General features: G+C 49.8%; 1 protein-coding gene across 3 annotated transcripts in view; it reads left to right on the plus strand.

The window, feature by feature from the left end:
* The window catches only part of efcab12 (EF-hand calcium binding domain 12), a 226,859-nt gene that overhangs the window by 56,710 nt on the left and 144,962 nt on the right, over positions 1 to 25,187 (plus strand). For 2 of the 3 annotated variants that reach the window (XM_072471972.1, XM_072471971.1), the window contains exon 3: positions 5,727 to 5,940. The exons of the other annotated variant lie outside the window; for it this stretch is intronic. In XM_072471972.1, coding sequence (XP_072328073.1) covers positions 5,727 to 5,940 — 214 coding nt within the window. The remainder of the gene's footprint in view (positions 1 to 5,726; positions 5,941 to 25,187) is intronic. 3 annotated transcript variants of the gene reach the window in all.

A 25,187-nucleotide genomic window follows, 5' to 3' on the forward strand; every position in this document is an offset into this window, starting at 1 on the left:
GCAAACATAGCAAATATATACACCCCCTCAGATTTCCCCCAGTATAGACAAACAAAAATAAAATAGAACCCCCCCCCACCCCAACCTGCTGCTGCTGCTGACCATTGTCTACCGATCTGCCAGGAAGTCTAAGAACGGTTGCTACCGCCTGAAAAACCCTTGCACCGATCCCCTTAAGGCAAATTTCTCCCTCTCCAATTTAATAAACCCCGCCATATCGTTGATCCAGGATTGCACGCTTGGGGGCCTCACATCTTTCCACTGAAGAAGAATCCCTTCGCCGGGCTACCAGGGACGCAAAGGCCAGCATACCGGCCTCTTTCGCCTCCTGCACTCCCGGCTCCTCTGCAACCCCAAATATTGCGAGCTCCCAGCCCGGTTTTACCCTGGATCCTACCACCCTCGACACCGTCCTTGCTACGCCCTTCCAAAATTCCTCCAGCGCTGGGCATGCCCGGAACATATGGGTGTTATTTGCTGGGCTCCCTGAGCACCTAACACACCTGTCCTCACCCCCAAAGAACCTGCTCATCCTTGTCCCAGTCATGTGTGTCCTGTGCAGCACCTTAAACTGTATGAGGCTGAGCCTCGCGCATGAAGAGGAAGAGTTCACCCTAGGGCATCTGCCCACGTCCCCTCTTCAATCTCCTCTCCCAACTCCTCCTCCCACTTACCTTTCAACTCCACCACCGAGGCCTCCTCCTCCTCCTGCATCACCTGGTAAGTTTCCGAGATCTTCCCGACTCCCACCCACCCCCCCGAGAGCACCCTGTCCTGTACTGTGTGTGGCAGTAGCCGTGGGAATTCCACCACCTGCCGCCTGGCAAACGCCCTTACCTGTAAGTACCTGAAGGTGTTCCCCGGGGGGAGCCCGTACTTCTCCTCCAGCTCATCCAAGCTCGCGAACTTCCCGTCCACAAACAGGTCCCCCAACCTTCGTATGCCTGCCCTGTGCCACCCCGAAAACCCTCCACCTGTTCTTCCTGGGGCGAACCGGTGGTTCCCCCGTAATGGGGTCCACGCCGAGGCCCTAACTTCCCCCCTATGCCGTCTCCACTGCCCCCAAATTTTGAGGGCCGCCACCACCACCGGGCTCGTGGTATACCTCCTTGGAGCGGCAGTGGCGCCGTTGCCAGCGCCCCCAGACTCGTACCCACACAAGACACCGTCTCCAGCCTCTTCCATGCCGCACCCTCCCCCTCCATCACCCACTTGCGCACCATCCCCGCATTGGCGGCCCAGTAGTACCCACAGAGGTTGGGCAGTGCCAGCCCCCCCCCCCCATCCCTACTCCGTTCGAGGAACACCCTTCTCACCCTCTGGGTCCTTCGCGCCCACACAAACCCCGTTATGCTCCTGCTGACCCGCCTAAAGAAGGCCTTCGGGATAAGAATGGGGTGGCACTGGAACAGGAACAAAAACCTTGGGAGCACCGTCATCTTGACTGACTGCACCCTACCCGCCAGGGACAGCGGCAACGCGTCCCACCTCTTGAACTCCTCCGCCATTTGCTCCACCAGCCTTGTAAAGTTAAGCCTATGCAGGGCCCCCCCAGCTCCTGGCCACCTGAACCCCCAAATATCTGAAACTCCTCTCCGCCCTTTTTAGTGGGAGCTCACCAATCCCCCTCTCCTGGTCCCCTAGCTGAACTACGAACAGCTCGCTCTTCCCCATATTGAGCTTGTACCCCGAAAAGTCCCCGAATTCCCTAAGGATCCTCATTACCTCTGCCATTCCTCCCACCGGGTCCGCCACATACAGCAGCAGGTCGTCCGCATAAAACGACACCCTATGCTCCTCCCCACCCTGCACCAACCCCTTCCAGTTCCTCGACTCTCTCAGTGCCATAGCCAGGGGTTCAATCGCCAGTGCGAAGAGCAGGGGGGACAGGGGACACCCCTGTCTCGTCCCTCGGTGCAACCGAAAGTACTCGGACCTCCTCCTATTTGTGGCCACACTCGCCATCGGGACCTCATACTAACCTAACCCACCTGACAAACCCCTCCCCAAACCCGAACCTCTTCAGCACCTCCCACAGGTACCCCCACTCTACCATATCGAAGGCTTTCTCAGCGTCCATCGCCACCGCTATCTCCGCCTCCCCCTCCCTCGCCGGCATCATGATAATGTTCAAAAGCCTCCGCACATTCGCGTTCAACTGTCTCCCCTTCACAAACCCCGTCTGGTCTTCATGGATGATCTGTGGCACACAATCCTCAATCCTCGTGGCTAAGACCTTCGCCAGCACCTTGGCATCTACATTTAGCAAGGAAATCGGTCAGTAAGACCCACATTGCAGGGGATCCTTGTCCCGCTTCAGGATCAAGGAGATCAGTGCCTGGGACATCGTCGGAGGTAAAGCCCCCCCCTCCCTTGCCTCATTCAAGGTCCTAACTAACAGTGGGCCCAACAGGTCCATATATTTTTTATAGACCTCGAACGGGAAACCGTTCCTCGGACCCGCTCACTCACCTCCTCGTCCGCCAGCAGCCCCACCTCCAAGCGCCACAGCGGGTGCTGGTCCCTCTCCTCCCCCATCTCCAAGTCCACCCAATGCGGGTCGTGGTCAGAAATGGCTATTGCCGAATACTCGATATCCTCGACTCTCGCTATCAGCGCCCTACTCAAAATGAAAAAGTCGATTTGAGAATAAGCCTTATGGACATGTGAGAAGAATGAAAATTCCCTAGCCCCCAGCCTTGCAAATCTCCAAGGGTCCACCCTTCCCATTTGGTCCATAAATCCCGTCAACACTCTAGCCGCTGCCGGCTTCCTACCCGTCCTAGACCTGGAGCGATCCAGTGCAGGATCCAACACCGTGTTAAAGTCTCCCCCCATTATCAGGCCCCCCACTTCCAAGTCTGGGATCCGACCCAACATACGCCGCATAAAACCCGCATCGTCCCAGTTCGAAGCATACACATTGACCAGTACCACCCTCTTCTCCCTGCAACTTACCACTTACCATTATGTACCTACCGCCATTATCTGCCACAATGCTCGACGCCTCGAATAACACCTTCTTTCCCACCAAGATCGCCACCCCTCGATTTTTGGCATCTAGCCCCGAGTGAAACACCTGACCTACCCACCCTTTCCTCAGTCTTACCTGGTCTGCCACCTTCAGGTGTGTCTCCTGGAGCATAACCACATCCGCCTTGAGCCCCTTCAGGTGCGCGAACACGCGGGTCCGCTTAACTGGCCCATTCAGTCCCCTTACATTCCAGGTTATCAGCCGGATCAGGGGGCTACCTGCCCCCCTCCCCCGCCGACGAGCCATGACCCCTCCTCAGCCAGCCATGCGCCATACCCCACACCCGGCCCGTTCCCCACAGCGGCATACCCCCATCTCGACCCACCCCACTCGCTCCAGCTCCTCCTTGATCTTAGCAGCAGCAACTCGAATTCTCTCTTCCCCCCCCCCCCCCCCCAATTAAACCATCCTAGCTGGTTTACTCCCCCCATTGCACTTCCGCAAGTCAGCTGACTCCTGCTGACCCCGGCCACTCCCGCCTCCCCTTCGACTCCTCCCATTGTGTGGCACACCATCCTCTCCCGCTCCCCATTCACAGGCTCTCCCCCTCCGTTCTAAGTGCGGGAAACAATCCTCGCTCCCCCCCCCCCCCCCCCCCCAGTCTTCGGCGCGGGAAAAAACCCCGCGCTCTCCACCTACCAGGCCCCGCCACCAACCAAAACAGTGCCCAACCCGCCCCATCCACCCTCCCCAACCCGAAAGAGAAAAACACAGAGAAAAAGAAACCCAAAACAATGCAAAGGCCCCCCCCCAACCAAAAATAGGCATAACATATCCACCGCAGTCCCCAATCGCCCATCCCGACCCTCAGTCTGTGTCCAGCTTCTCGGCTTGAACAAAGGCCCACGCCTCCTCTGGAGACTCAAAATAATGGTACCGGTCCTTGTAGGTAACCCACAGTCGCGCCGGCTGCAACAAGCCAAACTTCACCCCCTTCCTGTGCAGCCACGCCTTTGCTCAATTGTACCCGGCCCTCCTCTTCGCCACCTCCGCACTCCAGTCCTGATATATCCGAACCTCCGCGTTCTCCCACCTGCTGCTCCTCTCCTTCTTGGCCCACCTGAGCACACACTCCCGATCGACGAACCGATGGAACCGCACCAGCACCGCCGCGGAGGCTCGTTAGCCTTGGGCCTCCTCGCCAACACTCTATGGGCCCCTTCCAGCTCCAGGGGCCCCTGGAAGGACCCCGCTCCCATCAGCGAGTTTAACATGGTGACCACATAGGCCCCCACGTCCAGCCCCTCCGGGAGGCCCAGAATCCTCCACCCTATCCCCATAACCCAATGACCCCCACCCAATACGAAGGGCAATTTTGGACACTAAGGGCAATTTAGCATAGCCAATCCACCTAACCTGCACATCTTTGGACTGTGGGAGGAAACCGGAGCACCCAGAGGAAACCCACGCATACAGGGGGAGAACGTGCAGACTCCGCACAGACAGTGACCCAAGCCAGGAATCGAACCTGGGACCCTGGAGCTGTGAAGCAATTGTGCTAACCACTCTGCTACCGCGCTGCCCAATGGTTGATACATAGGTTGAATGTAATCTAATTGAATAAGATGGCTTCAATTGAAATTGTCTTGAGGGCAAATGGTAAACCCCCTAACATGGAAGTTGACACTGGTGCTTCGGTGACCGTCGTGGGTGGGCACACTTTCCAATATCTTCATGCAGGAACACGGTCTTTAAGCTTGAAGTGTACGACCCAGCCTACCTTTCAACATACACCAGGGAAATTTTGAAGATCTTTGGAACAACCCAGTGAATATCCCAGTGGCCTACAGGGAGCAGGGGGCCAATCTCCCTTTAGTTCTTGTGGAAGGACAGAGACCCAGTCTGTTGGGAAGAGATTGGTTACAGAAGATTAGGTGAGTATGAGTTTCCCCAATGAGCGGGGGGTGGGGGGCGGAGAAATCATTAGCAGAGTCACCTGGATAAATAGAACTGGCCAGTGTGGAACCAGCGGAGCGGAGTGAGCAGTGGTGAAGTACTGCTGCTGTTGTATATATCTAATTGTAAATAAGTTATTTTTTTCGATTCTACATACTCATGCTGGATTCTTTGTGGTCCTCACAAAAGGTGCTATTTCAAAGAGTTACAGAGTCATAGAATCCTAGAGGCTTACAGTAGAAAAAATGCCCTTCGGCCCATCATGTTTGTGCCGGTCAAAAACAACCACCTAACTATTCTAATCCCATTTTCCAACAATAAGAGTCATCAGTGCAGACTAGATGGGCTGAATTGCCACCTCTGCGCACTGATTTTATGACTCGTTCATGATTCTAGTTTTTGTGTTCTATGAAAGAACAGTTCTGTCTAATTCCATCTTCCAGCTCTTGGATTGTAGCCCTGTAGGTAACAGCACCTCAAGCACAAATCTGGTGTTCTTGATTAACAAGGGGATTTCTTGATTGATAAGGGAATCAGGGATTATGGGGAGAAGGCAGAACATGGCAATGAGGAACATATCGGCCATGATTGAATGGTGGAGCAGACTTGATGGGCTGAATGGTCTAATTCTGCTCCTATATCTTATGGTCTTGAGGACTCTTAAGAGCAATAGTTGCCCTGAGCCTATCTGATTGGCTTTGAAGTGTTACAGTCAATTTACCCACTGAAACATCAGTTATTCTGAAATATACGATTCAATATTTGCCATTCATTGGCTCTGATCTAACCCCCGTAGAGCAAACTGCATCATGTGGATCTGACAGAAGAATGTCTGCTTCTGAGAGGAGAGGAGCGTTCCATGGCCTGCCATTCTCTACCAACTACAATGGCAGGAGAGATGGGGGAGGCAACCAATACATATCGGCAACGGTGCCTGAGAGAATATAAGAAAATTCTGGAAATGTGCCAATACTATGGCATCTGTTTTACAGAAAGGATCCTCGAGAAAGGTGATGTTCAAATCTAACTTATTGCAGTCTGTCTCACAAAGCTACCAAATGCCACAATCTCAACTTTAAATATAATCTGCAGATCACCCTTCAGTCACATATTTTCCAACTAAGGAACTGAGTGGAGAGTCAGCTTCTTAGCCTGAGGTTCATTGCTTTCCTACACCATAATAAATATTCAATATATATGATACATATATATGCGATAGAATGATACAGTCTTTAGTTATCTGGGGAGTTAAACGTTTCTCTCATGTGATTCAATCTATTCTGTACCTGAACCATCTCCCTTTTTAGATGATCTCCCACTGTCCGATTCCTGTTTTCCCCCTATCTATTCTTGACTTCATTTCCTTTGGGTAAAATCCCTTTCCAGCTCACTGAGAATTCTCTGGGGTTGAGTACAGACCGGGTCTTGTTATCAAATTGAAATGTAATCAGTTTTATGATTTCAAAAGGTTACTTGTGAACTGCAAGTGGCTGTTAGCAGACGAACAGCTGGAAGTAGATCCATGATTGGCTGTTCATTATTGGAGCTGTTGCCTGACCAGTTCTGCAACATCTTTATTAGAGGGATATTTTCTGATGGATTGAGGTGTGTCCAAAGTTTGGAATATCTGCTAAATGGTGTTTATGGAAATTTGACGAGAATGGGAGCTTGGTGAGAACATAGAACATTACAGCGCAGTACAAGCCCTTCGGCCCTCGATGTTGCGCCGACCTGTCAAACCACTCTAAAGCCCATCTACACTATTCCTTTATCGTCCATATGTCTATCCAATGACCATTTGAATGCCCTTAGTGTTGGCGAGTCCACTACTGTTGCAGGCAGGGCATTCCACGCCCTTGCTACTCTCCGAGTAAAGAACCCACCTCTGACATCTGTCATATCGATCTCCTCAATTTAAAGCTATGTCCCCTCGTGCGAGACATCGCCATCCGAGGAAGAAGGCTCTCACTGTCCACCCTATCCAATCCTCTGATCATCTTGTATGCCTCAATTAAGTCACCTCTGAATCTTCTTCGCTCGAACGAAAACAGCCTCAAGTCCCTCAGCCTTTCCTCATAAGATCTTCCCTCCATACCATGCCACATTCTGGGAAATCTCCTCTGCACAAAGAACAAAGAACAAAGAAATGTACAGCACAGGAACAGGCCCTTCGGCCCTCCAAGCCCGTGCCGACCATGCTGCCCGACTAAACTACAATCTTCTACACTTCCTGGGTCCGTATCCCTCTATTCCCATCCTATTCATGTATTTGTCAAGATGCCCCTTAACTGTCACTATCGTCCCTGCTTCCACCACCTCCTCCGGTAGCGAGTTCCAGGCACCCACTACCCTCTGCGTAAAAAAACTTGCCTCGTACATCTACTCTAAACCTTGCCCCTCTCACCTTAAACCTATGCCCCCTAGTAATTGACCCCTCTACCCTGGGGAAAAGCCTCTGACTATCCACTCTGTCTATGCCCCTCATAATTTTGTATACCTCTATCAGGTCTCCCCTCAACCTCCTTCGTTCCAGTGAGAACAAACCGAGTTTATTCAACCGCTCCTCATAGCTAATGCCCTCCATACCAGGCAACATTCTGGTAAATCTCTTCTGCACCCACTCTAAAGCCTCCACATCCTTCTGGTAGTGTGGCGACCAGAATTGAACACTATACTCCAAGTGTCGCCTAACTAAGGTTCTATACAGCTGCAACATGACTTGCCAATTCTTATACTCAATGCCCCGGCCAATGAAGGCAAGCATGCCGTATGCCTTCTTGACTACCTTCTCCACCTGCGTTGCCCCTTTCAGTGACCTGTGGACCTGTACACCTAGATCTCTCTGACTTTCAATACTCTTGAGGGTTCTACCATTCACTATATATTCCCTACCTGCATTAGACCTTCCAAAATACATTACCTCACATTTGTCCGGATTAAACTCCATCTGCCATCTCTCCGCCCAAGTCTCCAAACAATCTAAATCCTGCTGTATCCTCCGGCAGTCCTCATCGCTATCCGCAATTCCACCAACCTTTGTGTCGTCTGCAAACTTACTAATCAGACCAGTTACATTTTCCTCCAAATCATTTATATATACTACAAACAGCAAAGGTCCCAGCACTGATCCCTGTGGAACACCACTGGTCACAGCCCTCCAATTAGAAAAGCATCCTTCCATTGCTACTCTCTGCCTTCTATGGCCTAGCCAGTTCTGTATCCACCTTGCCAGCTCATCCCGTGTGACTTCACCTTTTGTACTAGTCTACCATGAGGGACCTTGTCAAAGGCCTTCCTGAAGTCCATATTGACAACATCCACTGCCTTACCTGCATCAATCATCTTAGTGACCTCCTCGAAAAACTCTTATCAAGTTAGTGAGACACGACCTTCCCTTCACAAAACCGTGCTGCCTCTCACTAATACGTCCATTTGCTTCCAAATGGGAGTAGATCCTGTCTCGAAGAATTCTCTCCAGTAATTTCCCTACCACTGAAGTAAGGCTCACCGGCCTGTAGTTCCCGGGATTATCCTTGCTACCCTTCTTAAACAGAGGAACAACATTGGCTATTCTCCAGTCCTCCGGGACATCCCCTGAAGACAGCGAGGATCCAAAGATTTCTGTCAAGGCCTCAGCAATTTCCTCTCCAGCCTCCTTTATTCTGGGGTAGTCTCACAAATTTGATTGAGTTTTTTGAGGGGGTGACCAAGAAGGTAGATGAGGGCAGTGCAGTAGACGTTGTCTACATGGACTTTAGCAAAACCTTTGACAAGGTACCGCATGCTAGAATGTTGCAGAAGGTTAAAGCTCACGGGATCCAGGGTGAGGTTGCCAATTGGATTCAAAACTGGCTGGACGACAGAAGGCAGAGGGTGGTTGTAGAGGGTTGCTTTTCAAACTGGAGGCCTGTGACCAGTGCTGTGCCTCAGGGATCGGTGCTGGGTTCACTGTTATTTGTGATTTATATTAATGATTTGGATGAGAATTTAGGAGGCATGGTTAGTAAGTTTGCAGATGACACCAAGATTGGTGGCACAGTGGATAGTGAAGAAGGTTATCTAGGATTGCAACGGGATCTTGATCAATTAGGCCAGTGGGCCGACAAATGGCAGATGGAGTTTAATTTAGATAAATGTGAGGTGACAGATCAAATCAGGCCAGGACCTACTCAGTTAATGGTATGGCGTTGGGGAGAGTTATAGAACAAAGAGATCTAGGAGTACAGGTTCATAGCTCCTTGAAGGTGGAGTCGCAGGTGGACAGGGTGGTGAAGAAGGCATTCGGCATGCTTGGTTTCATTGGTCAGAACATTGAATACAGGAGTTGGGACGTCTTGTTGAAGTTGTACAAGACATTGGTACGGCCACTCTTGGAATACTGTGTGCAGTTCTGGTCACCCTATTATAGGAAGGATATTATTAAGCTGGAAAGAGTGCAGAAAAGATTTACTAGGATGTTGCCGGGACTTGATGGTTTGAGTTATAAGGAGAGGCTGGATAGACTGGGACTTTTTTCCTTGGAGCGTAGGAGGCTTAGGGGTGATCTTGTAGAGGTCTATAAAATAATTTATTGGATAAACATATGGATGATAATGGCATAGTGTAGGTTAGATGGCTTTTGTTTCGGTGCAACATCGTGGGCCGAAGGGCCTGTACTGCGCTGTATTGTTCTATGTTCTATGTTCTATAATGAGGGGCATAGATGAGGTAGATAGTCAACATCTTTTCCCAAAGGTAGGGGAGTCTAAAACTAGAGGGCATAGGTTTAAGGTGAGAGGGGAGAGATTCAGAAGGGCCCAGAGGGGCAATTTCTTCACTCAGAGGGGAGTGAGTGTCTGGAATGGGCTGCCAGAGGTAGTAGTAGAGGCGGGTACAATTGTGTCTTTTAAAAAGCATTTAGATAGTTACATGGGTAAGATGGGTATAGAGGGTTATGGGCCAAGTGCGGGCAACTGGGACTAGCTTAATGGTAAAAACTGGACGGCATGGACTGGTTGGGCCGAAGGGCCTGTTTCCATGCTGTAAACTTCTATGATCTATGATCCCATCAGGCCCTGGGGACTTACCTACCTTAATATTTTTTAAGACACCAACACCTCGTCTTTTTGGATCTCAATGTGACCCAGGCTATCTGCACACCCTTCTCCAGACTCAACATCTACCAATTTCTTCTCTTTGGTGAATACTGATGCAAAGTATTCATTTAGTACCTCGCCCATTACCTCTGGCTCCACACATAGATTCCCTTGCCTATCCTTCAGTGGGCCAACCCTTTCCCTGGCTACCCTCTTGCTTTTTATGTACGTGTAAAAAGCCTTGGAATTTTCCTTAACCCTATTTGGCAATGACGTTTCGTGACCCCTTCTAGCCCTCCTGACTTCTTGCTTAAGTTCCTTCCTACTTTCCTTATATTCCACGCAGGCTTCGTCTGTTCCCAGCCTTTTAGCCCTGACAAATGCCTCCTTTTTATTTTTGACGAGGCCTACAATATCTCTTGTCATCCAAGGTTCCCGAAAATTGCCGTATTCTTCTTCCTCACAGGAACATGCCGGTCCTGAATTCCTTTCAACTGCCACTTGAAAGCCTCCCACATGTCAGATGTTGATTTGCCCTCAAACATCCGCCCCCAATCTATGTTCTTCAGTTCCCGCCTAATATTGTTATAATTGGCCTTCCCCCAATTTAGCACATTCATCCTAGGACCACTCTTATCCTTGTCCACCAGCACTTTAAAACTTACTGAATTGTGGTCACTGTTACCGAAATGCTCCCCTACTGAAACATCCACCACCTGGCCGGGCTCATTCCCCAATACCAGGTCCAGTACCGCCCCTTCCCTAGTTGGACTGTCTACATATTGTTTTAAGAAGCCCTCCTGGATGCTCCTTACAAACTCCGCCCCGTCTAAGCCCCTGGCACTAAGTGAGTCCCAGTCAATATTGGGGAAGTTGAAGTCTCCCATCACCTGTTGTTTTTACTCTTTTCCAAAATCTGTCTACCTATCTGCTCCTCTATCTCCCTCTGGCTGTTGGGAGGCCTGTAGTGAACCCCCAACATTGTGACTGCACCCTTCTTATTCCTGATCTCTACCCATATAGCCTCACTGCCCTCTGAGGTGTCCTCCCGCAGTACAGCTGTGATATTCTCCCGAACCAGTAGCGCAACTCCGCCTCCCCTTTTACATCCCCCTCTATCCCGCCTGAAACATCTAAATCCTGGAACGTTTAGCTGCCAATCCTGCCCGTCCCTCAACCAGATCTCTGTAATGGCAACAACATCATAGTTCCAAGTACTAATCCAAGCTCTAAGTTCATCTGCCTTACCCGTAATACTTCTTGCATTAAAACATATGCACTTCAGGCCACCAGACCCGCTGTGTTCAGCAACTTCTCCCTGTCTGCTCTGCCTCAGAGCCACACTGTCCCTATTCCCTAGTTCTCCCTCAATGCTCTCACCTTCTGACCTGTTGCTCCCGTGCCCACCCCTCTGCCATGCTAGTTTAAACCCTCCCATGTGACACTAGCAAACCTCGCGGCCAGGATATTTATGCCTCTCCGGTTTAGATGCAACCCGTCCTTCTTATACAGGTCACACCTGCCCGGAAGAGCTCCCAGTGGTCCAGATAATGGAAACCCTCCCTCCTACACCAGCTGTTTAGCCACGTGTTTAGCTGCTCTATCTTTCTATTTCTAGCCTCACTGGCACGTGGCACAGGGAGTAATCCCGAGATTACAACCCTCGAGGTCCTGTCTTTTTTTTTTAAATAATATTTTATTGAAAATTTTTGGTCAACCAACACAGTACATTGTGCATCCTTTACACAACATTGTAACAATACAGATAATAATGACCTTTTTTATTTAAACAAAAACAACAACAAATAAATAAATATTAAATAACAAAAAATAGAAACTAGCCCTAATTGGCAACTGCCTTGTCTCAGGCCACCCCCCCCCATCCCCCCCCATTCCCCCCCCCCCACACCCAAATCCTGGGCCGCTGCTGCTGCCTACTTTGTTTTCCCCCATCTATCTTTCCGCAAGATATTCGACGAACGGTTGCCACCGCCTAGTAAACCCTTGAGCCGACCCCCTTAGGACGAACTTAATCCGCTCTAACTTTATGAACCCCGCCATATAATTTATCCAGGTCTCCACCCCCGGGGGCTTGGCTTCTTTCCACATTAGCAATATTCTGCGCCGGGCTACTAGGGACGCAAAGGCCAAAACATCGGCCTCTTTCGCCTCCTGCACTCCCGGCTCTTGTGCAACCCCAAATATAGCCAACCCCCAGCTTGGTTCGACCCGGACTCCTACTACTTTCGAAAGCACCTTTGTCACCCCCATCCAAAACCCCTGTAGTGCCGGGCATGACCAAAACATATGGGTATGATTCGCTGGGCTTCTCGAGCACCTCGCACACCTATCCTCCACCCCAAAAAATTTACTGAGCCGTGTTCCAGTCATATGTGCCCTGTGTAATACCTTAAACTGAATCAGGCTTAGCCTGGCGCACGAGGACGACGAGTTTACCCTGTTTAGGGCATCTGCCCACATCCCCTCCTCGATCTCCTCCCCTAGCTCTTCTTCCCATTTCCCTTTTAGTTCGTCCATCATAGTCTCCCCTTCGTCTCTCATTTCCCTATATATATCCGACACCTTACCGTCCCCCACCCATTTCTTTGAGATGACTCTGTCCTGCACCTCTTGTGTCGGGAGCTGCGGGAATTCCCTCACCTGTTGCCTCGCAAAAGCCCTCAGTTGCATATACCTGAATGCATTCCCTTGGGGCAACCCATATTTCTCGGTCAGCGCTCCCAAACTCGCAAACTTCCCATCCACAAATAGATCTTTCAATTGCGTTATACCTGCTTTTTGCCACATTCCATATCCCCCATCCATTCCCCCCGGGGCAAACCTATGGTTGTTTCTTATCGGGGACCCCCCCAGTGCTCCGGTCTTTCCCCTATGTCCTCTCCACTGTCCCCAAATCTTCAGTGTAGCTACCACCACCGGACTCGTGGTATAGTTCCTTGGTGAGAACGGCAATGGGGCTGTCACCATAGCCTGCATGCTGGTCCCCCTACAGGACGCCCTCTCTAATCTCTTCCACGCCGCTCCTTCCTCCTCTCCCATCCACTTACTCACCATTGAAATATTAGCGGCCCAATAATATTCACTTAGGCTCGGTAGTGCCAGCCCCCCCCTATCCCTACTACGCTGTAAGAATCCCTTCCTCACTCTCAGAGCCTTCCCGGCCCAAACAAAACCCATGATACTCTTTTCTATCCTTTTGAAAAAAGCCTTCGTGATCACCACCGGGAGGCACTGAAACACAAAGAGGAATCTCGGGAGGACCACCATCTTAACCGCCTGCACCCTCCCTGCCATTGACAATGCTGCCATATCCCATCTCTTGAAATCTTCCTCCATCTGTTCCACCAACCGCGTCAAATTTAGCCTGTGCGATGTGCCCCAATTCTTAGCTATCTGGATCCCCAGGTAACGAAAGTCTCTTGTTACCTTCCTCAACGGTAGGTCTTCTATTTCTCTACTCTGCTCCCCTGGATGCACCACAAACAGCTCACTCTTCCCCATGTTCAATTTATACCCTGAAAAATCCCCAAATTCCCCAAGTATCCGCATTATTTCTGGCATCCCCTCCGCTGGATCCGCCACATATAGTAGCAGATCATCCGCATATAAAGATACCCGGTGTTCTTCTCCTCCCCTAAGTATTCCCCTCCATCTCTTGGAACCTCTCAGCGCTATCGCCAGGGGCTCAATCGCCAGTGCAAACAGTAATGGGGACAGAGGACATCCCTGCCTTGTCCCTCTATGGAGCCGAAAATATGCAGATCCCCGTCCATTCGTGACCACACTCGCCACTGGGGCCCTATACAACAGCTGCACCCATCTAACATACCCCTCTCCGAACCCAAATCTCCTCAACACCTCCCACAGATAATCCCATTCCACTCTATCAAATGCTTTCTCGGCATCCATCGCCACAACTATCTCCGTTTCACCCTCTGATGGGGCCATCATCATTACCCCTAACAACCTCCGTATGTTCGTGTTCAGCTGTCTCCCCTTCACAAACCCAGTTTGGTCCTCATGAACCACCCCCGGGACACATTCCTCTATTCTCATTGCCATTACCTTGGCATCCACATTGAGGAGGGAAATTGGTCTGTAGGACCCGCATTGTAGCGGATCCTTTTCCTTCTTTGAAAGAAGCGATATCGTTGCTTCTGACATAGTCGGGGGCAGTTGTCCCCTTTCCTTTGCCTCGTTAAAGGTCCTCGTCAGTAGCGGGGCGAGCAAGTCCAAATATTTTCTGTAAAATTCAACTGGGAATCCGTCCGGTCCCGGGGCCTTTCCCGTCTGCATGTTCCTAATTCCTTTCACCACTTCTTCTACCGTGATCTGTGCTCCCAATCCCATCCTTTCCTGCTCTTCCACCTTGGGAATTTCCAGCCGATCCAAAAAATCCATCATTCTCTCCCTCCCATCCGGGGGTTGAGCTTCATACAATTTTTTATAAAATGTCTTGAACACTTCATTCACTCTCTCCGCTCCCCGCTCCGTCTCTCCATCTTCGTCTCTCACCCCCCCTATTTCCCTCGCTGCTCCCCTTTTCCTCAATTGGTGTGCCAGCAATCTGCTCGCCTTCTCTCCATATTCATACTGTACACCCTGCGCCTTCCTCCATTGTGCCTCTGCAGTGCCTGTGGTCAGCAAGTCAAATTCCACATGCAGCCTTTGCCTTTCCCTATACAGTCCCTCCTCCGGTGCTTCCGCATATTGTCTGTCCACCCTCAAAAGTTCTTGCAGCAACCGCTCCCGTTCCTTACTCTCCTGCTTCCCTTTATGTGTCCTTATTGATATCAGCTCCCCCCTAACCACCGCCTTCAACGCCTCCCAGACCACTCCCACCTGAACCTCCCCATTGTCATTGAGTTCCAAGTACTTTTCAATGCATCCCCTCACCCTTAGGCACACCCCCTCATCCGCCATTAGTCCCATGTCCATTCTCCAGGGTGGACGCCCTCTTGTTTCCTCCCCTATCTCCAAGTCGACCCAGTGTGGGGCATGATCCGAAATGGCTATAGCCGTATATTCCGTTCCCCTCACCCTCGGGATCAATGCCCTACCCAACACAAAAAAGTCTATGCGTGAATAGACTTTATGGACATAGGAGAAAAACGAGAACTCCTTACTCCTAGGTCTACTGAATCTCCACGGGTCCACCCCTCCCATCTGCTCCATAAAATCCTTAAGCACCTTGGCTGCTGCCGGCCTCCTACCAGTCCTGGATTTCGACCTATCCAGCCTTGGTTCCAACACCGTGTTGAAGTCTCCCCCCATTATCAGCTTTCCGGTCTCTAGGTCTGGGATGCGTCCTAGCATTCGCCTCATAAAATTGGCATCGTCCCAATTCGGGGCATACACGTTTACCAACACCACCATCTCTCCCTGTAATTTGCCACTCACCATCACGTATCTGCCCCCGTTATCCGCCACTATAGTCTTTGCCTCGAACATTACCCGCTTCCCCACTAATATAGCCACCCCCCTGTTTTTCGCATCCAGCCCCAAATGGAACACCTGCCCTACCCATCCTTTGCGCAACCTAACCTGGTCTATCAGTTTCAGGTGCGTTTCCTGTAACATAACCACATCTGCTTTAAGTTTCTTAAGGTGTGCGAGTACTCGTGCCCTCTTTATCGGCCCGTTAAGCCCCCTCACGTTCCACGTGATCAGCCGAGTTGGGGGGCTTCCCACCCCCCCCCCCCCCCCCCCTTGCCGGTTAGCCATCATCTTTTTCCAGCTTCTCACCCAGTTCCCACGCAGCTGTATTTCTCCCAGACGGTGCCCCCCCGCCCATCCTTTCCCGTACCCACTCCCCCCTTTCCCCAGCAGCAGCAACCCAGTAATTCCCCCCCCCCCCCCCCCCCCCCCCCGCTAGACCCCCCGCTAGCGTAATTACTCCCCCCATGTTGCTCCCAGAAGTCAGCAAACTCTGGCTGACCTCGGCTTCCCCCCGTGATCACGGCTCGCCCCGTGCGGCGCCCCCTCCTTCCTGCTTCTCTATTCCCGCCATAATTATCATAGCGCGTGAACCAAACCCGCGCCTCTCCCTCGGCCCCACCTCCCATGGCCAACGCCCCATCTCCTCTCCCTCCCCACCTCCCCCCATCACCACCTGTGGGAGAAAGAAAAGTTACCATACCGCAGGATTAATCATACAATCCCTCTTCGCCCCCCCCCCCCACTCGTCCCACCACTTTGTCCAAACGTTCATTTTCGTAGTCCAATCATTCCAATTTTTCTTCTACAATAAAAGTCCACGCTTCATCCGCCGTCTCAAAGTAGTGGTGCCTCCCTTGATATGTGACCCACAGTCTTGCCGGTTGCAGCATTCCAAATTTTATCTTCTTTTTGTGAAGTACCGCTTTGGCCCGATTAAAGCTCGCCCTCCTTCTCGCCACCTCCGCACTCCAATCTTGATAGACGCGGATCACCGCGTTCTCCCATTTACTACACCGAGTTTTCTTCGCCCATCTAAGGACCATTTCTCTATCCTTAAAACGGAGAAATCTCACCACTATGGCTCTGGGAGCTTCTCCTGCTCTCGATCCTCGCACCATAACTCGGTATGCTCCCTCCACCTCCAACGGACCCGTCGGGGCCTCCACTCCCATTAACGAGTGCAGCATCGTGCTCACATATGCCCCGACGTCCGCCCCCTCCACACCTTCAGGAAGGCCAAGAATCCTCAAGTTGTTCCTCCTTGCGTTGTTTTCCAGTGCCTCCAACCTCTCCACAGATCGTTTCTGGTGTGCCTCCTGTATCTCCGACTTCACCACCAGGCCCTGTATATCGTTTTCATTCTCTGCTGCTTTCGCCTTCACGACCCGAAGCTCCTGCTCCTGGGTCTTTTGTTCCTCTTTCAGCCCTTCAATCGCCTGTAATATCGGGGCCAACAACTCTTTCTTTATTTCCTTTTTTATCTCCTCCACGCAGCGTTTCAAAAACTCTTGTTGTTCAGGGCCCCATATGAAACTGCCACCTTCCGACGCCATCTTGGTTTCTGCTTGCCTTCCTTGCCGTTGTTCCAAAGGATCCGCTGCAATCCGGCCACTTTCCTCTCCTTTTTCCATCCGTGTCCAGGGGGAACACCCTTCTGGTTTACCGCACGGTGTTTTTAGCCGTTAAAATTGCCGTTGGGGCTCCTATCAAGAGCCCAAAAGTCCGTTCCACCGGGAGCTGCCGAAACGTGCGACTTAGCTGGTCATCGCCGCACCCGGAAGTCGAGGTTCTGTCTTTTAACTTTCTGCCTCGCTCCCTGAACTCCTGCTGCAGGACCTCATGCCCCTTCCTGCCTATGTCGTTAGTACCAATATGTACAACGACCTCTGCCTGTTTGCCCTCCCCCTTCAGGATGCCCTCTACCCGTTCGGAGACATCCTGGACCCTGGCATCAGGGAGGCAACATACCATCCTGGATTCTCTTTCACGTCCACAGAAGCGCCTATCTGTGCCCCTGACTATAGAGTCCCCTATTACTATTACTCTTCTGCGCTTTGACCCTCCCTTCTGAACATCAGAACCAGCCGTGGTGCCACTGCTCTGGCTGCTGCTGTTTTCCCCTGATAGGCTATCCCCCCCCCGACAGTATCCAAAGGGGTATACCTGTTCGAGAGGGGGACAACCACAGGGGATTCCTGCACTGACTGCCTGCCCTTTCTGATGGTCACCCATTTCTCTGCCTGCACCTTGGGTGTGACCACATTTACATAACTGCGATCTATGACGCTTTCCGCCACCTGCATGCTCCTAAGTGCATCCAATTGCTGCTCCAACCGAACCATGCGGTCTGTGAGGAGCTCCAGTTGGGTGCACTTTCTGCAGATGAAGCCATCCGGGACGCTGGAAGCCTCCCGGACCTGCCACATCTCACAATCAGAGCACTGCACCCCTCTAACTGACATTGCGTCAATTAATTAAAATTAAAATTAAATTTTTTTTTTAAATTTCCAAGTTACTGTTAACTATCTGTTTCCTAGCACTAGATTTCTAATAGAAATGCGAAAGCTAAATATAGTATTCTCCGATCTCTGGCTTAGATATCCCTCAATTATAATTAAGTAATTATGTTTAATTAGTTACCAATGCTTAATTTTTTAAATTTAGTGTAGATTCCCAACCAGCCACTCAGGCCACAGCTTTTCTGTGATGTCACTTCAGTTTCCCCCCGACACACACAATTTGAAAAAAGTATAAAAGTAAAAATGAGTAAAAATCACTTACTTACCTTCTTACCCTCGGAGTGTCTTAGATGTTCTCAGGTTCTCTCCCTTTCAGAGACTGCTCCTCCTCCCCCGAACGGCTCCCGAAACTAGGCCGCGATCTTTTAAAATCTCCGCTCCGACTCGCAGCTCCCGCGCTTTTCAAATCTCCCACGCTGTTTTCACAGTCCCGGCTCACTCACCTCCCGCGCTGTTTTCAGAGTCCTGGCTCCCTCAGCTCCCGCGCTGTTTTCAAAGTCCCGGCTCCCTCAGCTCCCGCGCTGTTTTCACTGTCCCGGCTTACTCAGCTCCCACGCTGTTTTCAGAGTCCTGGCTCCCTCAGCTCCCGCGCTGTTTTCAAAGTCCCGGCTCTCACAGCTCTCGCGCTGTTTTCACTGTCCCGGCTCACTCAGCTCCCGCGCTGTTTTCAGAGTCCTGGCTCCCTCAGCTCCCGCGCTGTTTTCAGAGTCCCGGCTCACTCAGCTCTCGCGCTGTTTTCACTGCACCTTTTCCAATGCTTCCACATCCTTCCTAGAATGCGGCGACCAGAATTGCACGCAATACTCCAAATGTGGCCACACCAGAGTTTTGCAACAGCTGCAACATGACCTCATGGCTCAGAAACTCAATCCCTCTACCAATAAAAGCTAACACGCCGTACGCCTTCTTAACAACCCTCTCAACTTTGGTGTCAACTTTCAGGGATCTATGTACATGGACACCGAGATCTCTCTGCTCATCCACACTACCAAGAATCTTACCATTAGCCCAGTACTCTGTCTTCCTGTTATTCCTTCCAAAATGAATCACCTCACACTTTTCTGCATTAAACTCCATTTGCCACCTCTCAGCCCAGCGCTGCAGCTTATGTCCCTCTGTAACTTGTAACATCCTTCCACACTGTCCACAACTTAACCGACTTTAGTGTCATCTGCCAATTTACTCACCCATCCTTCTATGCCCTCCTCCAGGTCATTTATAAAAATGACAAACAGCAGAGGCCCCAAAACAGATCCTTGTGGTACACCACTAGTAACTGGACTCCAGTCTGAACACTTCCCATCAACCACCGCCCTTTGATTTTTTCCAGCTAGCCAATTTCTGATCCAAACTGCTAAATCACCCTGAATCCCATGCCTCCGTATTTTCTGCAGTAGCCTACCGTGGGGAACCTTATCAAACGCTTTACTGAAATCCATATACACCACATCAACTGCTTTACCCTCATCCACCTGTTTGGTCACCTTCTCAAAGAACTCAATAAGGTTTGTGAGGCACGACCTACCCTTCACAAAACCGTGTTGACTATCTCTCATCAAATTATTCCTTTCCAGATGATTATACATCCAGATGATTATACATCCTATCTCTTATAAACCTTTCCAAGATTTTGCCCACAACAGAAGTAAGACTCACTGGTCTATAGTTACCGGGGTTGTCTCTACTCCCCTTCTTGAACAAGGGGACAACATTTGCTATCCTCCAGTCTTCTGGCACTATTACTGTAGACAAAGATGACTTAAAGATCAAAGCCAAAGGCTCAGCAATCTCCTCCCTAGCTTCCCAGAGAATCCTAGGATAAATCCCATCAATTCAATGCCAGGAGCATCCAGAATAAGGTGTGTGAACTTGCGGCATGGGTTGGTACCTGGGACTTCGATGTTGTGGCCATTTCGGAGACATGGATAGAGCAGGGACAGGAATGGTTGTTGCAGGTGCTGGGGTTTAGATATTTCAGTAAGCTCAGGGAAGATGGTAAAAGAGGGGGAGGGGTGGCATTGTTAGTCAAGGACAGTATTACGGTGGCAGAAAGGACGTTTGATGAGGACTCGTCAATTGGGGTAGTATGGGCTGAGGTTAGAAACAGGAAAGGAGAGGTCACCCTGTTAGGGGTTTTCTATAGGCCTCCGAAAAGTTCCAGAGGTGTAGAGGAAAGGATTGCAAAGATTATTCTGGATAGGAGCGAAAGCAACAGGGTAGTTGTTATGGGGGACTTTAACTTTCCAAATATTGACTGGAAACGCTATAGTTCGAGTACTTTAGATGGGTCGGTTTTTGTCCAATGTGTGCAGGAGGGTTTCCTGACACAGTATGTGGATAGGCCAACAAGAGGCGAGGCCACATTGGATTTGGTACTGGGTAATGAACCAGGACAGGTGTTAGATTTGGAGGTAGGTGAGCACTTTGGTGATAGTGACCACAATTCGATTACGTTTACTTTAGTGATGGAAAGGGATAGGTATATACCGCAGGGCAAGAGTTATACCTGGGGGAAAGGCAATTATGATGCGATAAGGCAAGACTTAGGATGCATCGGATGGAGAGGAGAACTGCAGGGGATGGGCACAATGGAAATGTGGAGCTTGTTCAAGGAACTGCGTGTCATTGATAAGTATGTACCTGTGAGGCAGGGAGGAAGTGGTCGAGCAAGGGAACCGTGGTTTACTAAGGCAGTCGAAACACTTGTCAAGAGGAAGAAGGAGGCTCATGTAAAGATGAGACAGGAAGGTTCAGTTAGGGCGCTCGAGAGTTAGAAGTTAGCTAGAAAGGACCTAAGGAGAGAGCTAAGAAGAGCCAGGAGGGGACATGAGAAGTCTTTGGCAGGTAGGATCAAGGATAACCCTAAAGCTTTCTATAGATATGTCAGGAATAAAAGAATGACTAGGGTAAGAGTAGGGCCAGTCAAGGACAGTAGTGAGAAGTTGTGCTTGGAGTCCGAGGAGATAGGAGAGGTGCTAAATGAATATTTTTCTTCAGTATTCACACAGGAAAAAGACAACATTGTCGAGGAGAATACTGAGATTCAGGCTAGTAGACGAGAAGGGCTTGAGGTTCATAAGGAGGAGGTGTTAACAATTCTGGAAAGTGTGAAAATAGATAAGTCCCCTGGGCCGGATGGGATTTATCCTAGGATTCTCTGGGAAGCTAGGGAGGAGATTGCTGAGCCTTTTGCTTTGATCTTTAAGTCATCTTTGTCAACAGGAATAGTGCCAGAAGACTGGAGGATAGCAAATGTTGTCCCCTTGTTCATAGAACATAGAACGATACAGCGCAGTACAGGCCCTTCGGCCCACGATGTTGCACCGAAACAAAAGCCATCTAACCTACACTATGCCATTATCATTCAAGAAGGGGAGTAGAGCCAACCCCGGTAACTATAGACCCGTGAGCCTTACTTCTGTTGTGGGCAAAATCTTGGAAAGGTTTATAAGAGGTAGGGTGTATAATCATCTGGAAAGGAATAATTTGATTAGAGATAGTCAACATGGTTTTGTGAAGGGTAGGTCGTGCCTCACAAACCTTATTGAGTTCTTTGAGAAGGTGACCAAACAGGTGGATGAGGGTAAAGCAGTTGATGTAGTGTATATGGATTTCATGAAAGCGTTTGATAAGGTTCCCCATGGTAGGCTACTGCAGAAAATATGGAAGCATGGGATTGAGGGAGATTTAGCAGTTTGGATCAGAAATTGACTATTTGGAAGAAGACAAAGGGTGGTGGTTGATGGGAAGTGTTCAGACTGGAGTCCAGTTACTAGTGGTGTACCACAAGGATCTGTTTTGGGGCCACTGCTGTTTGTCATTTTTATAAATGACCTGGAGGAGGGCGTAGAAGGATGGGTGAGTAAATTTGCAGATGACACTAAAGTCGGTGGAGTTGTGGACAGTGCGGAAGGATGTTACAAGTTATAGAGGGACATAGATAAACTGCAGCGCTGGGCTGAGAGGTGGCAAATGGAGTTTAATGCAGAAAAGTGTGAGGTGATTCATTTTGGAAGGAATAACAGGAAGACAGAGTACTGGGCTAATGGTAAGATTCTTGGCAGTGTGGATGAGCAGAGAGATCTCGGTGTCCATGTACATATATCCCTGAAAGTTGCCACTCAGGTTGAGAGGGTTGTTAAGAAGGCGTACGTTGTGTTAGCTTTTATTGGTAGAGGGATTGAGTTTCGGAGCCATGAGGTCATGTTGCAGCTGTACAAAACTCTGGTGCGGCCGCATTTGGAGTATTGTGTGCAATTCTGGTCACCGCATTATAGGAACGATGTGGAAGCATTGGAAAGGGTGCAGAGGAGATTTACCAGAATGTTGCCTGGTATGGAGGGAAGATCTTATGAGGAAAGGCTGAGGGACTTGAGGCTGTTTTTGTTAGAGAGAAGAAGGTTAAGAGGTGACTTAATTGAGGCATACAAGATGATCAGAGGATTGGATAGGGTGGACAGAGAGCCTTTTCCCTCGGATGGTGATGTCTAGCACGAGGGGACATGGCTTCAAATTGAGGGGAGATAGATATAAGACAGATGTAGGTTCTTTACCTACAGTAGTAAGAGAGTAGTAAGGGTGTGGAATGCCCTCCCTTCAACAGTAGTGGACTCGCCAACACCAAGGGTATTCAAATGGTCATTGGATAGACATATGGACGATAAGGGAATAGTGTAAATGGGCTTTAGAGTGGTTTCACAGGTCGGCGCAACATCGAGGGCTGAAGGGCCTGTACTGTGCTGTAATGTTCTATGTTCTAAGTTGCTGGCAAAAGTGCTTGCTACGAGGATCGAGGACTGTGTCCCGGGGGTGATTCACGAGGACCAGACGGGATCTGTAAAGGGCAGGCAGCTGAACACCAATGTGCGGAGGCTCCTAAATGTGATTATGATGCCATCGGTGGAGGGAGAGGCGGAGACAGTGGCAGCTATGGACGCGGAGAAGGCCTTTGACCGAGTAGAGTGGGAGTATCTCTGAGAAGTGTTGCAGAGGTTTGGGTTCGGGGGAGGGTTTATTAGCTGGGTTAAGCTCCTATAAAGAGCCCCGGTGGCGAGTGTGGTTACGAATCGGCGGAGCTCGGAGTACTTCCGGCTGTATAGAGGGAGGAGGCAGGGGTGCCCCCTGTCCCCCCTGTTGTTTGCATTAGCAATTGAGCCTTTGGCCATGGCATTAAGGGAGTCCAGGAAATGAAGGGGGATGGTCCGAGGGGGAGAGGAGCATCAAGTGTCGCTGTATGCAGACGACCTGTTGCTGTATGTGGCGGATCCAGTGGATGGGATGGCGGAGGTCATGCAGATTCTAAGGGAGTTTGGGGTTTGTATGGTTGAAAATTTTGTTGAAAAATTCTTAATCAACATATTTTTTTAAAAAAGAACAAATAAACCTACACTATCATTTTACCGTAATCCATGTACCTATCCAATAGCTGCTTGAAGGTCCCTAATGTTTCCGACTCAACTACTTCCACAGGCAGTGCATTCCATGCCCCCACTACTCTCTGGGTAAAGAACCTACCTCTGACACCCCCCCCCTATATCTTCCACCATTCACCTTAAATTTATGTCCCCTTGTAATGGTTTGTTCCTCCCGGGGAAAAAGTCTCTGACTGTCTACTCTATCTATTCCCCTGATCATCTTATAAATCTCTATCAAGTCGCCCCTCATCATAGAATCATAGAAGTTTACTGCATGGAAACAGGCCCTTCGGCCCAACCAGTCCATGCCGCCCAGTTTTTACCATTAATCTAGTCCCAGTTGCCCGCACTTGGCTCTATACCCATCTTACCCATGTAACTATCTAAATGCTTTTTAAAAGACTCAATTGTACCCGCCTCTACTACTACCTCTGGCAGCCCATTCCAGACACTCACTACCCTCTGAGTGAAGAAATTGCCCCTCTGGGCCCTTCTGAATCTCTCCCCTCTCACCTTAAACCCATGCCCTCTAGTTTTAGACTCCCCTACCTTTGGGAAAAGATGTTGACTATCTACCTTATCTATGCCCCTCATTATTTTATAGACCTCTATAAGATCACCCCTAAGCCTCCTACGCTCCAGGGAAAAAAGTCCCAGTCTATCCAGCCTCTCCTTATAACTCAAACCATCAAGTCCCGGCAACATCCTAGTAAATCTTTTCTGCACTCTTTCTAGTTTAATAATATCCTTTCTATAATAGGGTGACCAGAACTGTACACAGTATTCCAAGTGTGGCCGTACCAATGTCTTGTACAACTTCAACAAGACGTCCCAACTTCTGTATTCAATGTTCTGACCAATGAAACCAAGTATGCCGAATGCCTTCTTCACCACCCTGTCCACCTGCGACTCCACCTTCAAGGAGCTATGAACCTGTACTCCTAGATCTCTTTGTTCTATCACTCTCCCCAATGCCATACTATTAACTGAGTAGGTCCTGGCCTGATTCGATCTGCCAAAATGCATCACCTCACATTTATCTAAATTAAACTCCATCTGCCATCCTTCTCCGTTCCAATGAGAAAAGGCCGAGCACCCTCAACATTTTCCTCGTAAGACCTACTCTCCATTCCAGGCAACATCCTGGTAAATCTCCTTTGCACCTTTTCCAAAGCTTCCACATCCTTCCTAAAATGAGGCGACCAGAACTGTACACAGTACTCCAAATGTGGCCTTAGCAAAGTTTTGTACAGCTGCATCATCACCTCACGGCTCTTAAATTCAATCCCTGTTAATGAACGCTAGCACACCATAGGCCTTCTTCACAGCTCTATCCACTTGAGTGGCAACTTTCAAAGATGTATGAACATAGACCCCAAGCTCTCTCTGCTCCTCCACATTGCCAAGAACTCTACCGTTAACCCTGTATTCTGCATTCATATTTGTCCTTCCAAAATGGACAACCTCACACTTTTTCAGGGTCAAACTCCCTCTGCCACTTCTCAACCCAGCTCTGCATCCTATCTATGTCTCTTTGCAGCCGACAACAGCCCTCCTCACTATCCACAACTCCACCAATCTTCGTATCGTCTGCAAATTTACTGACCCACCCTTCAACTCCCTCATCCAAGTCATTAATGAAAATCACAAACAGCAGAGGACCCAGAACTGATCCCTGCGCTATGCCACTGGTAACTGGGATCCAGGCTGAATATTTGCCATCCACCACCACTCTCTGATTTCTATCAGTTAGCCAGTTCGTTATCCGACTGGCCAAATTTCCCACTAT

This window comes from Scyliorhinus torazame, chromosome 13 (assembly GCF_047496885.1).
Source record: "Scyliorhinus torazame isolate Kashiwa2021f chromosome 13, sScyTor2.1, whole genome shotgun sequence".
Classification (NCBI taxonomy): Eukaryota; Metazoa; Chordata; class Chondrichthyes; order Carcharhiniformes; family Scyliorhinidae; genus Scyliorhinus; species Scyliorhinus torazame.